The 13242-nt window shown below is 42.0% G+C and overlaps 1 protein-coding gene across 1 annotated transcript; it reads left to right on the top strand.

Annotated features, from left to right (window-relative positions):
- Nucleotides 1-5889: 5889 nt before the first annotated feature.
- LOC136511538 (dynamin-related protein 5A-like) lies at nucleotides 5890-13091 on the top strand. Its single transcript, XM_066505579.1, has 16 exons — nucleotides 5890-6236; nucleotides 6688-6751; nucleotides 6851-6955; nucleotides 7283-7384; nucleotides 7609-7659; nucleotides 7742-7803; nucleotides 8044-8134; nucleotides 8895-8959; nucleotides 9282-9476; nucleotides 9556-9675; nucleotides 10116-10186; nucleotides 10745-10970; nucleotides 11626-11676; nucleotides 11791-12019; nucleotides 12297-12436; nucleotides 12714-13091. The coding sequence occupies exons 1-16, from the start codon at nucleotides 6108-6110 to the stop codon at nucleotides 12840-12842; spliced, it is 1830 nt and encodes a 609-aa protein (XP_066361676.1). The 5' UTR covers nucleotides 5890-6107; the 3' UTR covers nucleotides 12843-13091.
- Nucleotides 13092-13242: the final 151 nt, after the last annotated feature.

The following is a 13242-nucleotide window of genomic DNA, read 5'->3' as shown; positions in this document are numbered from 1 at the left end:
CAATATTAAACTGAATATTATGACCACAGATAATAAAAACAACAACACAATAAAAAGTTCAATACTATGACACATTAAACAACACAATAATACTAGAAGTGCATGCCGATAAACTAAATAACATAGTACATGACCTAAGTATGCCCATACTTAAAGTGCATTACATGACAACACAATGAAAAGTCCAATAGTAGACAATATTGTTCATGAATAAACCATAGAACTAGCAAGTCATGAAGACTACTGAGTGCAACGAGGCTACTTTCTCTTACTCAGGGCATCGGGATTCTCCTTTATCGCTGCTTTCGCTCGGCGTGCACGCTTAAGCTTCTTCTCCCTCTCCTCTCTATACGTAGTAACACGCCTTCTTTCCTCCTCTTGTGCTCCTTTTCTGCACCCCCTTCTCTGCGTCTTTTCTCCATCATCTCATTGTCCTCTACCTCCCACCGCAACAGTTTTCTGCATCCATTTCTTATCTTCAGGCTTGATCTCAGTGTCGATCCACTGCTCAAAATCACAGAGCGGTGGAGGGGTCTGCAACAAATGCAATTGTTACAAAACAAAAAAATCATGCAAGATTTCATATGGCACAAAATAATTATTACACAATATCAATTCCTCACCATATTGTTAATGCGACGCTGACGAAGTGTAGGCTCAAACGCAAAATTAGAATACATCCAATACCTCTGCCTATACGTGTCCTCTTCATCGGACTTGGCTACTTTGCAAGGATCGCCGCAAAAGCATATGGGCACTGGAAAACCACAAGGCAGAGGCAATAGGTCGAAGGCATTTTCGGTCATCCGACCATAACTACAATTTAACCAACTTCGTTCTAAAAACCGAAAGCAATTAACATTAAACCCTAAACCTAGGGTTTTCATTGGATCCACAACAATTAACCCATAATATAACAACATGCGTTGAGGTTACCTTGGTTTGCTAGCTTTTTCACGCCTTGGCATCCTACGGTTGTGTAATATAAATATTAAAAATTATATAAAACCCTAAGTAATGACGATTCTTAGGTTGGAAAATCCGACTAATATATACCGAATTGATGCGAAAAAACTAGGAGGAGAGCGATGATACTTTGCTCTCGAAGATCTATGGATCAAATCAAAGTTTTCAAGGTCCAATATGCCGATTCGTGAGGTAGGGCGAAGTGGGGAGAGCAAAAACCCGAGAGGGAGGAGAAAGAAGAGGAAGAAGCCTCGACCAAGAAGGTTGGGCGCTGGGTTAAAACACCACCTCGGCACCATAGATCTTGATACCAAGCTTGGCGCTAATAATCTCGGTGCCAAGCTCAGCGCTAATAATCCCAGCGCCACCCTCGGCGGCAAAGACCCGGCGCCGAGGTGGCTGCCATGTCACCACCACGCCTGCGTCGACGCTGACGTGGCCGAGGAAGCTCGGCGCCAAATGCTCTGGCGCGAGACTGTAATCTCGGCGTCAATTACTACGGTGCCGAACTGAGGTATAGATTTTGAAAGCATACCTCCAGGGACATATTTGATGACAAACTTTAAAAAAAATGAAAAATAAAAAACAAAAAATTCGGCGTTGGGCTCATCCGCCGTCGGCGTCCGTTTGGCAGGCCCACCTGTTACCGACCAGTGATCCCAACTGCAGAGAGACCTTTATCAAAAAAAAAAAAAAACTGCAGAGAGACCGGCTCTAGAGAATTTCGTTATTGGCGTGGGAAACAAACCAGTTTGCGTGTAGTGAGTCGTCACCATGATCGCTGGTGGCTCGTTGCAAAGTTGTAAAATAAGATCACTTGACAGTGGAACGTGATTGGCTCGTTTGACTAGACACATCGACTCCCCGTCGGGTGGTAATAAGGGTCTCCAAATGTCCACAAAATGCCATTACAGGTTTCAACTATGTAAAAAACACTCTTCTCTACTTGTACATGTCCGACATTTTTTTTTTGCGGATGGTTGTGTGAAAAGAAAGTTTGACTAAGCTTATGAAGGTTAGTGTCGAAATTTATGTTTCTAAAAACTTTTTACCTTTAAAAATATATTTCATAATTAATAATCTAATATACTTATTCAATATCATAAATATCAGTGTTTTTTATCAATTTGGTCAGAGATAACTGATTGACATGAAAAAAAAAACAAATTTGCATTTTTTTTTTGCAGAGAGAGGATAATTTTCTTCTCAAAATTTTGACTAGTTTTCTTTTCAAAGAGAGCTATAAGTCTTTTTACGCTGAGCTATGAGTATTTTAGCTCACCCCACGTGTGAATTTTCTATTTTCATCTCTACTACTTTTTTATAACTCCTGCAAACTTTAATGTTTAGATTTTCTAGAGTGAATGTAGTGGCGATAACGAAACACGAGATGGCGAGCGACACGCCTCTCACCGTTTGACGTTGGACATTCAATTAGCCTTGTGGATGCAGCAAGGAGAGGAGTAAGGAGAGTAGCACAGAAATGATCGTCGATGGTGCAGACGAACATATAGAAGAAAAAAGGGCGGCAGCTCTCCTGCCGGTTCTGTTAAAAAAAAAAGACAAAAGGGAGGAGAGGATAAAGGAATAGAGATTTCATCCAAGAAGTTTCCCATTTAAAATAGCCTAAAATTTAGCTGCGGAGAACAAGATAAATATATACATGGAACATGGTATAAAATAGATAGATCTATTACTCTTCTCAATTGTTATTATGACATCCTCTTTGTCTCCATTCTCTGATTTTCATATGGCCAATTCTTTTTAGCCTATAAAAGGAAATGCTATGTGTTTGTTTGCTTCGAGCCATCATCTATGTCTGGAGATTTTTTTTTAGTTATTGTTATTTTGGGCGAGACATTTATGTTCGGAGACTGACACGTACGTAAGGTCGGCATGGTTAGGTGTTGCCGTCTCGCGGTTGGAGAGGGCCGTTGGGCCAGCTAGCCACTGACGGACTGACCTGACCACTGGATGATTAATTAATCGTTGGCTACTTGATGGTGTGGGCTGGCGTCGAAGTTGTGGCAGTGGCCAGTAGCCGTGACTTGAAACTTTCGAGTAAGGCATGAAGATGGAAAATGCAATGCGAGGCTATTCTTGCCGTTTCCTCCTTCAAAGCTGGAAACGACGACGGCAGTGGCGAAGCTAGCCGAATGAATCGCCGGGGTCTTCAATATTATAAGCTGGGGTCATTAATGTTTACTTGCAGTGTAGAACAGTGACATTCTATTGCATTTGGCAAAATTCATTGGGGGTCTGCCGACCCCCATAAAAGGGCCTAGCTCCGCCCCTGGACGACGGCCGCCGGTCCGCATTAATTCTGGAGCATTGTCGAGTGCCGTCTCAGAATGGATTGGCTTGTCAACAGTTGCGTCTCAGTTCAAAACTCGCATGGCAGACATGGCAAGTTGGCGACTTGGACATGTCTTCTGAACGTGCATGCCCTTGGGCCTAGTTGAGGATGCTAAATGAACTGGGCCTAGTTGAAGAATGAAGACATTTGTCCCCGGCCAGGAAGTCTGGGCTCGATCTCAGGCCCAGCTGTCTTGCTTTCGGATACTGGCCCCAACATTTCCAAAAGTGTACTATACTATACTACGTGCGAAATAGGCCCGGCATACCTAACCGGGCCAGATGCAATGCAGTCCAAAATCAAGGCTGCACAACAGTGTGCTCCTCTCATTCTCTCTCTGCAGTCTGCGCGTATAGGAGTACGAGTAGTACACAACAGAACACAGTGAGGCCCCGTGCTACGGGGGTACGGGGCTACGGGCTGCCCGAAACAGTCTGACTCTGACTCGGCACGTGGAACGAGCCAGAGCGTAACTACGCCCCAAGGGAACAAAAGGTTAAGGCCCTGTTTGTTTCCGCTTCTCCCAGACACGCTTGGATTATAATCTAAGCGAAGATTTTCTCGCTTCTCACTTTTCGTTTCTCGTAGTTCAAATCTCTGAAGCGGCTTACCACATAAGCGAGAATCGGTGGAAATAAGCAAAGCGTTTGACGGGATTCTCGCTTATTTCCACCGATAAGCCGCTTATAAGCTGAAACAAACAGCGCCTAAAGCTACTCGTACGCTGGGAAGCTACCATGGGCCACTGCCACGGATTGATCACCCCATCAAACGGCTAGGAAGAAGCAAAGCCAGTTTTCAAATTTTGAACGCGGAGCGGAGGTGGAGCAGCGGTTGGCTGGGGACCAGGGTCCAGGGAGCGAGCGACCCCACGGCCGGTCGCCCGCCGCGGGCTCCGTCCTTGTTCTCCTCGACGGTGACCACTGACCACCCCCAGCGTCCCCAACCAGCAAGGCGAACGCAGCGAGCAGACGGTCCGGGTCGAACTGTGGGTCCCGTGCACGGGGACGTGCGGTGCGATCCTTCACGTCTGGCTCGTTCGGAGTGCATTTCTGGGCACTGCCGCCGCCGTGAGTCCCTGGGCCCTGACAGACCACTGCGTTGTGCTTTGCACGCGCTACGCAGCTGGTCTACCGGATGGTCGTCTCGACGCACCATTCTACTCGTGTTTTCCACTTTTCCCAGTACGATATGCAGCCGTGACAATTTTCAAAAAACAGATAAATGCAATCATGACATTTTCAGCGACAAGATTTGGGTTCAAATGTTTGGATGGGTTCAAGAGTACGAGATTCTAATAGAAAAATCTTCACCACATCCAAGCAAAGGGAGATAAAGCGGCGTATTCTCAAAATCGTACAGCCCAAAGTCTTAAAATCTTATAATCCACCTCACGCTAGATAATACCAGATACTATGGATATTCAGATGTCACCTTATTATATGCAAAGTAAGTATATGCTGTTTTTGCAAACAATAGTTTTTACCTACATTTTAGCATGGTGAAAAGGCAATTTAGAACTCTTAAGGATATCTTGAGACAAGATCAGTAAACTAACAATCCAATTTCTTGTAGTACCATTGATCAAGTTGTAATCTTTTTAAATTTGTTCTAAGTTAATTTTATCGAGCTTTGAGCACTTTATGTAGAAAAATAGCATTGATTAAGTTTATACAAAATTGCACAAACATTAGAACATCTAACAAGATTTATTAGACACACCATGAAATATATCTGATATTGTAGATGTTAGTATAATCTTCTATAAACACGGTCAAAGTTTTGACTTAGGACAAAATCAAAACTATTTACAATTTAAAACAAAGTGGGCATACTTATTTTCTCTAAAGCAGGATGAAGACTACGGTCATACACGTTGTGATATGTAATTTGCACTCATTTTTTCAATACGCGCAAATCTCTTGGGTATCCTTTCAAAAAAAATCTCTGGGGTATTTGAGTGAAGACATTCAAAATTGTCATAGTCCTGTACTTTCACAACATTTATTGATTTTGCCACCTTAGAGCTTGATGGTTAAATTCTTATAGCAACTTATTCTTATTGTTTACTTCAATTGTATAAATTTTAGCACGAAGTTTGCCCCAACTTGACAGCTAATTCGGTGCTCCACGTGATGACGACTTTTAGGTCGTTATAAGCAGACGGAATTAATCACATCTTCAAACTAAGGGCCTGTTTGGTTTCACCCCTAAAGTTCAGTGGCCTTTTAGCGACTCCCTGTTTGGCCTCACTAAAGACCACTAAACACAGCTGTCCCGTGTACATTATAGTCACTTTTAACTACCTCTAGGTGATTAAAACCCACTAAATTTTAGTGGGGTGTTTGGTATTTTAGTGACTAAAACTAACTAAAGTTTAGAAAAGGTGAACCAAACAAGCCCTAAATTCAGGAAATTAAATTCAGAAACTTTACCAAACTAACCAAAGAGGGCAATCCCTATATACCAACATAAGAGATAGATCAGATGGCAGGTCATTACGCCGGCACGCCGGACGCCACGCTCATTTCTTCTCCACGAAACCTTTCAAAACCCAAATCAACTCCCGCAGACGCCTCCAAAGTCCAAACACCAGACCACCGTCGCTTGCCTGCACAGCATCTCCAGGCCACAGCTCGAGCCCAACGACCGACGCCTAGACGCGGCTGGGCGGTCGGCCTCACCTCATCTCCCCCCCTCCGCGCCTCCCTTCTTCCTGCTCCAATCTCGCCTCCCCGCCGCGTCGCGCGACCCGGCCAGATCTCGCCCACCCTGCGCCGCGGCCATGGATAACTTGATCACCCTCGTCAACAAGCTGCAGAGGGCCTGCACGGCTCTCGGAGACCACGGAGAGGAGAGCGCCCTCCCGACGCTCTGGGACTCGCTGCCGGCCATCGCCGTCGTCGGAGGACAGGTGCCCTTCTTCCCTTCCCTGGCACGCTCTTTTGTGTTGGTTCTGGTCGGATCTGGTGCTGTCACCCAGCTTCGTGGGGGTGGATCTCGCGGGTTGCTGGTGGAACCGCGAGGGTTAGTTGTGGATGCGGCTTGGCTTTGCTTGGATCCGCAATCACTCGGAGTGCAGGAAGCTAGATTTGGGTCGCTTACATGTTTGAATCTGGAGCAGTTTTGATGCGCCCAACTGCCCGCGGGATTGCTTAATTGCTGAGTTTTCGACTCCCAAAGGGTTAGGAAGCTAGTCACTAATGAGATCAAGTAGGGATGCGAGTATGTTCATGTGATGTTTCCGTGATGACAGTCATAGTTCGATGCTATTCCTCAAACTGATTTGTGCTTTCATGACGTTTGGATTTCTACATGCATAATTCAAATAATGCCGCAGTTTGACGTTTGAATTTTGTTGACAGAGCTCTGGTAAATCCTCTGTGTTGGAGAGCGTGGTTGGGAAGGATTTCCTACCGAGGGGTTCAGGTACTGTTGTAGTAAGAAGTATTTGCTGTGAAGTCCAGTGCTATCTTCTAGTTTAGGTGTTCTGATATGTTAGTGTTGTGGTTGGAATGGTATCTGCAGGCATTGTAACCCGGCGGCCGCTGGTGCTGCAGCTCCACAGAATTGATGGTGACAGGGAATATGCTGAGTTTATGCACCTTCCGAGAAAGAGATTTACAGATTTTGGTAATTCATCTGCTCCTTTTTCCTTTCGTGCTGCATGATCCATGACTGATGGGATATGATTATATCAAATTATATTGTCACTTATGGTTGAGGACTGCTCTATAGTTGAATTTCGTGATGCTCATTGGAACATCCTTTTTTGATATTATATTAATTATGCTATCGTACTAGCTTCTGGTTTGCTGTATTTTTTCCTTAAACATGAACAAACACTCGCACTTGTCTTGTGGGAAATGGTCTTCAATGCTAAACCAGACTTATTTTTAAACTGTAAATTCAGTTTATCCAAATGGTACTTGGTACATAATTATAGTTGTATTCTTGCAGCTGCTGTGAGGAAGGAGATAGCTGATGAAACTGACAGAGAAACAGGCCGTTCAAAGCAAATATCGTCTGTCCCTATCCATTTAAGCATATTTTCTCCACATGGTAAGATGCAAACACTAGCAGGGTATATTGTTGCTGTTACATTATCACATCTCAACTGTTCGCTTCCTAGAGATTGTTGTTTGTTGCAAAGGATTTATGGTTTTCCTTTAGCTTGTTGACTCTGTCATAAGTTGGACAGCCATAACGTGTTTGAATCGTGTTATGTGGTTTATCTGATATAGTTCCATGCCCCTTATTTTTTTGTTTTGTTTGATTCTTTGCAGTTGTGAATCTTACTCTTATTGATCTTCCTGGGCTTACTAAAGTAGCAGTTGGTAAGTGATTATCAATTATTTTTTTGTTGTTCTTTATTTAGATATTCTTGTCTTAATTTGCTATTGTCTTTACTCTTGGCAGAGGGCCAACCGGAGAGTATTGTTCAGGACATTGAAAACATGGTTCGCTCATTTATTGAAAAGGTATGGTTAACTGCAACTGCCTTCATTTTATATGTTGACATTTCATTGCTGATCATGCTTAATTTAACTGGATAAGATGACCATTTGTGCTTATCATTCCACACTGGCAATCACTTCTTCACCCTTTAACTAGATTTGCATGCTTTTCTTCCTAGTCATATTATAGCATCTTTGAGCTATTGACTTGTGTTTTATGTATCAAAAACTAATATAACTAGCATTTTTTTTTGCTTTTCTCAGCCAAATTGTATCATTCTGGCTGTTTCCCCAGCCAATCAGGACCTTGCTACTTCTGATGCAATCAAGATTTCGCGGGAAGTTGATCCCAAAGGTATGCCTCTTTTGTCAGTTCAAAGAAAGATGATATACAATGTGGTTAGTAGCACATATTTTCTTATACTAGTCAATGCGCGCACACAACACACTTAGGTTAATTTATCAAAATAGGAAAATTAGTTTTAAAACCAGGAAGCATTCATAAAATGGAAGCAGTGCCGCAAGCACTGTCAAATTGTTCCTAATGCCTATTGAGTATAAGGTTTTGTTTTAGGATGACAATCAAAACCACATTTCATCCATGGGATTTCAAGTTGGCTTTGATCCTCCATATCTTCCTAAATCATGCTCTGCATATACAATATAAGACTATACATGTCTTTAATGACTATTGTTACATATGCTTTAACTTTTGGCATGCCAGGAACCTTCATAATGATATATTATCTTGAGTTAGTTTGATATGATGAATATTGGTATGGGCTGACAGTCTTGTGATTTTCATACACCAAGGTCGTGGGTTCGAAGCAGCCTCTCCGTAGATTTTGCGGGGGGAAGGCTTGCCTCGGTTTTTCCCTTCCCCAGACCCCACTCATGTGGGAGCCTCCGGCACTGGGTCTGCCCTGCCCTTTTTTAATGTCGATTTGTCCATCTCTGTTGAAAGTTAATTTACAGTACTCAGACAATTGCTGCCATTGTTCTCAAGTTAATTTCGTTGATGAAAGATGTACTTTTACTGCATTCGTGTAATTTTGGTACATTGTTTATCTTAAGTCATGTGCCTGTTTTATAGAAGTGCATGGTTGTTGATTCAGGTGAAAGGACCTTTGGTGTGCTTACAAAAATTGATCTGATGGACAAGGGTACCGATGCTGTTGATGTAAGTCTGTATGTTTTTAAAGCATTTACTAGATACTTAATAGCTTGCTGTAGCATTATCTTATTAGAATAGTCTTTGCTTAGATGTTCCTTAACTTTATTGGTAATCTTTGGACCAACCAAGCAACTAACTGTTGTCGATGTCTGTTGACTTCTATTCTATACTGTATTTTGCCTTAGCAACATCAAATCTCTAGGTTGCGCTCATAGTCCTAAATGTAAAGAGAACACAAGGATCAAATATATGGGGCATCAATTGTATCAACAAAGGTTATCTGAATAATTGCTTGAATTTGATTTTGTATTAATTTTTTTCCCTGCAGATACTGGAAGGAAGATCTTACCGTCTCCAAACACCGTGGGTTGGTGTTGTTAATCGATCCCAACAAGATATCAACAAGAATGTGGACATGATTGCTGCTAGGCGTAGAGAGCGAGAGTATTTTGCAACTACACCAGAATATAAGCACATGGCTTCTAGGATGGGATCTGAATATTTAGGAAAGATGCTTTCAAAGGTATGCCTTTTCTCTTGAATGTAGATGCAGGTAATGCTAGTTTGACTTCTTTGACTTAAATCCTTTGGTGTTTATGCAGCATCTGGAACAAGTGATCAAATCAAGGATCCCAGGGCTCCAATCTCTTATAACAAAGACAATTTCAGAGCTGGAAACTGAACTTAATCGACTTGGAAAACCCATTGCTAATGATGCTGGTGTAAGACAGCCCACATTTTCCTACTAGCAGTTCAATGCTGTGTGCGTATTGTTTTTCATACGGTCCTCATCAGCGTTTATTTGGCGGTGTTATCTGCTAGCATAACTAGTTATGCCCTTCAATTCCTGCGCATTTCTATTGATCAACCTGCTCAATGACTTGATTCTGTTACATGTTATCATGTTATATATTCTCCTAGGTGTTTTTTTCCTGCTGCAGGCACAGTAATAACATTTGACTTGTGATGCTTCCCCTTTCTCGCACTAGCCATGTGTGGTTGATACTTGTTTTTTTTTTGGGTACTAGCATGTATAATTATATTCTGTCATAGTATCAGGGTTTGCCATGTGTCACCTGCCTTTCCCTGAATAAATTCCACATGTAGTGTAGTGTTACTACTAACCTTCAATTAGTTGACCACATTTTATTGGTAAATGCAGGGGAAGCTGTACACGATCATGGAAATATGCCGTATGTTTGACAGTATCTACAAAGAGCATCTGGACGGAGTGTATGTTCCAAACAATATTTTTCATAATCACCTTTTCAGAGTTTTATTTGCCATGCCTACACCTTTGTGAATCATGATTCGATGATCTTTTTAGGTTCCTGTAAAAATCCTCTTTTTATGATATTTTATGTGAAGTTATATATTGTAATGCATGTGGACATGCTGCTTAAGCTTTTGTTTAGTCAGTTTTGTCACAGTATAACTTGTACCATGAAAGGGCTGACAAGGCTAGGAATCTCGATAACAGAAACAAATCCTCTAGATTTTTTTTTAAAACTCATGCAGGGGGAGACACGACCCCTGAGTCTAATCTTCTGGTGTAAAAAACATTTTTGTTGCTTGTCATTGAATCATTTGTGTTGACCCTCTTTATTTTTAGTCACATTGTAATATTGAAAGTACTGATGTCTTGTCCAGAAGAACCTTATAAAGAGTGTTAATGAATAACAAAACCATTTTTCTGCTATTCTGTGCGATTTCCGATTGGTTCAACTTGTAGCAGAGGTATGCATGCGGCTTGTTTTATGAAATTTTAACCCAGTGTTTTCTGCTGTCCAGGCGTCCTGGTGGAGAGAAAGTTTACCACGTCTTCGACAATCAATTTCCTGTTGCTATTAAACGATTGCAGTTTGATAAACAACTCTCTATGGAAAATGTGAAGAAGCTTATAACAGAAGCTGATGGATACCAGCCTCACTTGATAGCTCCAGAACAAGGATATCGACGCCTTATAGAATCTTGTCTTATTAGCATCAGAGGTCCTGCTGAGGCAGCTGTTGATGCGGTATGCCAATTATACCTATGAACATGCCCCTTCGAAATTCATCATGAGCTCCGAGGCCTTAATTTTTTGTCACTTGGAACTGTGCCAAAACTTTTGATGTTGCTGTGCTGCTGAATCAGCTGGGCCTATACTTGATAGTTTTGCCCATTATTTCAAACAGTTTATTAAGACAGCGCGTTCTGTTTATCCTGTATGATTTTGTTGGGTTCTGGGGGTGTTGCTGTGTGCATTTATATTTATTTAAACTGAGGTGCCAATACATTTGAGAATAAAGAAGGGCTGTTGTGTTATTAGGCTGAATTTACCCACACAACATATCAAACAATTTGCTGAACTACGCATTGATTAATTAGGTGCTATTTCACTCATAGATGAGCACTGACTAGTCATATATGACATGTTACACCAAATGAGGATTTTGTGGAGATCATTCTTTGCACAAATATGCACTATGACCTCAGCTAGCCTCTTTTAAAAAGTCATGTCCATTCATGGATCAAACATTGGACCAAATTATTGGCATGAGACCCTTGATTTGTAGTCATTGAGCAAAATGTATATTGCATGGTTCCTTCATCATTATTATTAATTACGTGGCATTTGTCTGCACTATCCATGTAGTTGCTTATTATGTATTGGCATGTCACATTGGCAGGTCCATGCAATTCTGAAGGACCTTGTCCGGAAGGCTATCAATGAAACACATGTAAGTTTTCCTCTTTTCTACTATTATATTATATTATACCATGCAAATCCCTCCCCCCACACCCCACCCTACAAACTGTCAACTCACCTAATCTGTTCAGTTACCTTTCTGCAGGAGCTGAAGCAGTTTCCCACCCTTCGTGTGGAAGTAGGCAATGCAGCTTTTGAGTCATTGGATAGAATGAGGGATGAAAGCAAGAAAAATACATTAAAGCTAGTTGACATGGAATGCAGCTACTTGACAGTAGATTTCTTCAGGAAGCTTCCTCAGGATGTTGAGAAGGGTGGAAATCCAAGCCACTCTATTTTTGATAGATATAATGACTCTTATCTTAGACGAATTGGTAAGACCTAAATGATCTCTTCACTTTTGCTCGATAGTTTATTATGTAGTTATTTACTGCTTAACTCAGAAGGGCAGGCCTGGTGCAGTGGTGAGAGCTGTCTCACTGAGTCACCAGGTCGTGGGTTCGAAGCAGCCTCTCCGCAGATTTTGTGGGGGGAAGGCTTGCCTCGGTTTTTCCCTTCCCCAGACCCCACTCATGTGGGAGCCTCTGGCACTGGGTCTGCCCTTTTTTTTTATTTACTGCTTAACTTCTCACTGTACTAAACAATAAACAGGACAAACTGTTCTGTCATATGTTAATATGGTGTGTTCGACCTTGAGGAACTCCATCCCAAAATCTATTGTTTATGGCCAAGTGCGAGAGGCCAAGCGCTCGCTGCTCGATCACTTCTTCACTGAACTGGGAGCAAGAGAGGTGAGATTTGTCATCATTTGAAAGGAATTCTTGGTTATGTTTTTGTATTACCATAGATTTCATAATTTCATTATATTGCAATTTTCACCTTGTTTATTTGTTCATTCAACATATTGTAGCTTGTTGGTCCTTACTTGTGTGCTCTTTACCACATCCAATGTGTTAATAAATATTTCAATGCTGCAAGCACTGGAAGCCATCAATCCCTTGTTGAAGGAATGCCTTATGAGGTATAATGCAACTGTCGTATCTTATAATTCTACCATTTGGTATGCAGATGAAGCAACTTTCCAAACTTCTCGACGAAGATCCAGCAGTCATGGAACGCAGAACTAACCTTGCAAAGAGGCTGGAGCTGTACCGGAGTGCCCAATCGGAAATTGATGCAGTTGCATGGTCCAAATAGTCCTGATAGCCAGGATATCTGTTCTTACACATGTTCTTTACCCCTTGTCTGGCGATTCTCTCTCCTATTCTGGGGCATATATAGCTGATTTTTCCTGTTGTAGGTCAGGTCATTTTATAGATCACCGCAGCTGTACGGTGTCGTTTGGTTGTGCTTTTGTTCCTTGTGCTTGAGGATCCAGGGGACACCTGGCTGCTGTACTCTTGTATCACGAACGACTTCATATAAGTGTGCTTTTGTTACCATGCATTCTTTTGTTCCATCTATGTGCAGCTACATGAAAGCATGTTTCCCTGTCACGCTGTTCAAAATCTTGCTAAAAGTTACGCCCATTAAAACACTAACAGCTGGGTATATATGTATCTGCAAAGTGTTCAACGGCCTTCTGGCCTGGTGAATT

Source organism: Miscanthus floridulus, chromosome 16, assembly GCF_019320115.1.
Source record: "Miscanthus floridulus cultivar M001 chromosome 16, ASM1932011v1, whole genome shotgun sequence".
NCBI lineage: Eukaryota > Viridiplantae > Streptophyta > Magnoliopsida > Poales > Poaceae > Miscanthus > Miscanthus floridulus.
The sequence above is the reverse complement of the archived record's forward strand: the minus strand, read 5'-3'. Positions and strand labels throughout refer to the sequence as shown.

Coding starts and splice junctions, on each gene's coding strand:
- LOC136511538 (XM_066505579.1), top strand. CDS start 6,108: ATGGATAACTTGATCACCCTCGTCAACAAGCTGCAGAGGGCCTGCACG. Junction 6,956..7,282: donor AAAGAGATTTACAGATTTTG/GTAATTCATCTG, acceptor GTATTCTTGCAG/CTGCTGTGAGGAAGGAGATA. Junction 10,971..11,625: donor CTGAGGCAGCTGTTGATGCG/GTATGCCAATTA, acceptor TCACATTGGCAG/GTCCATGCAATTCTGAAGGA.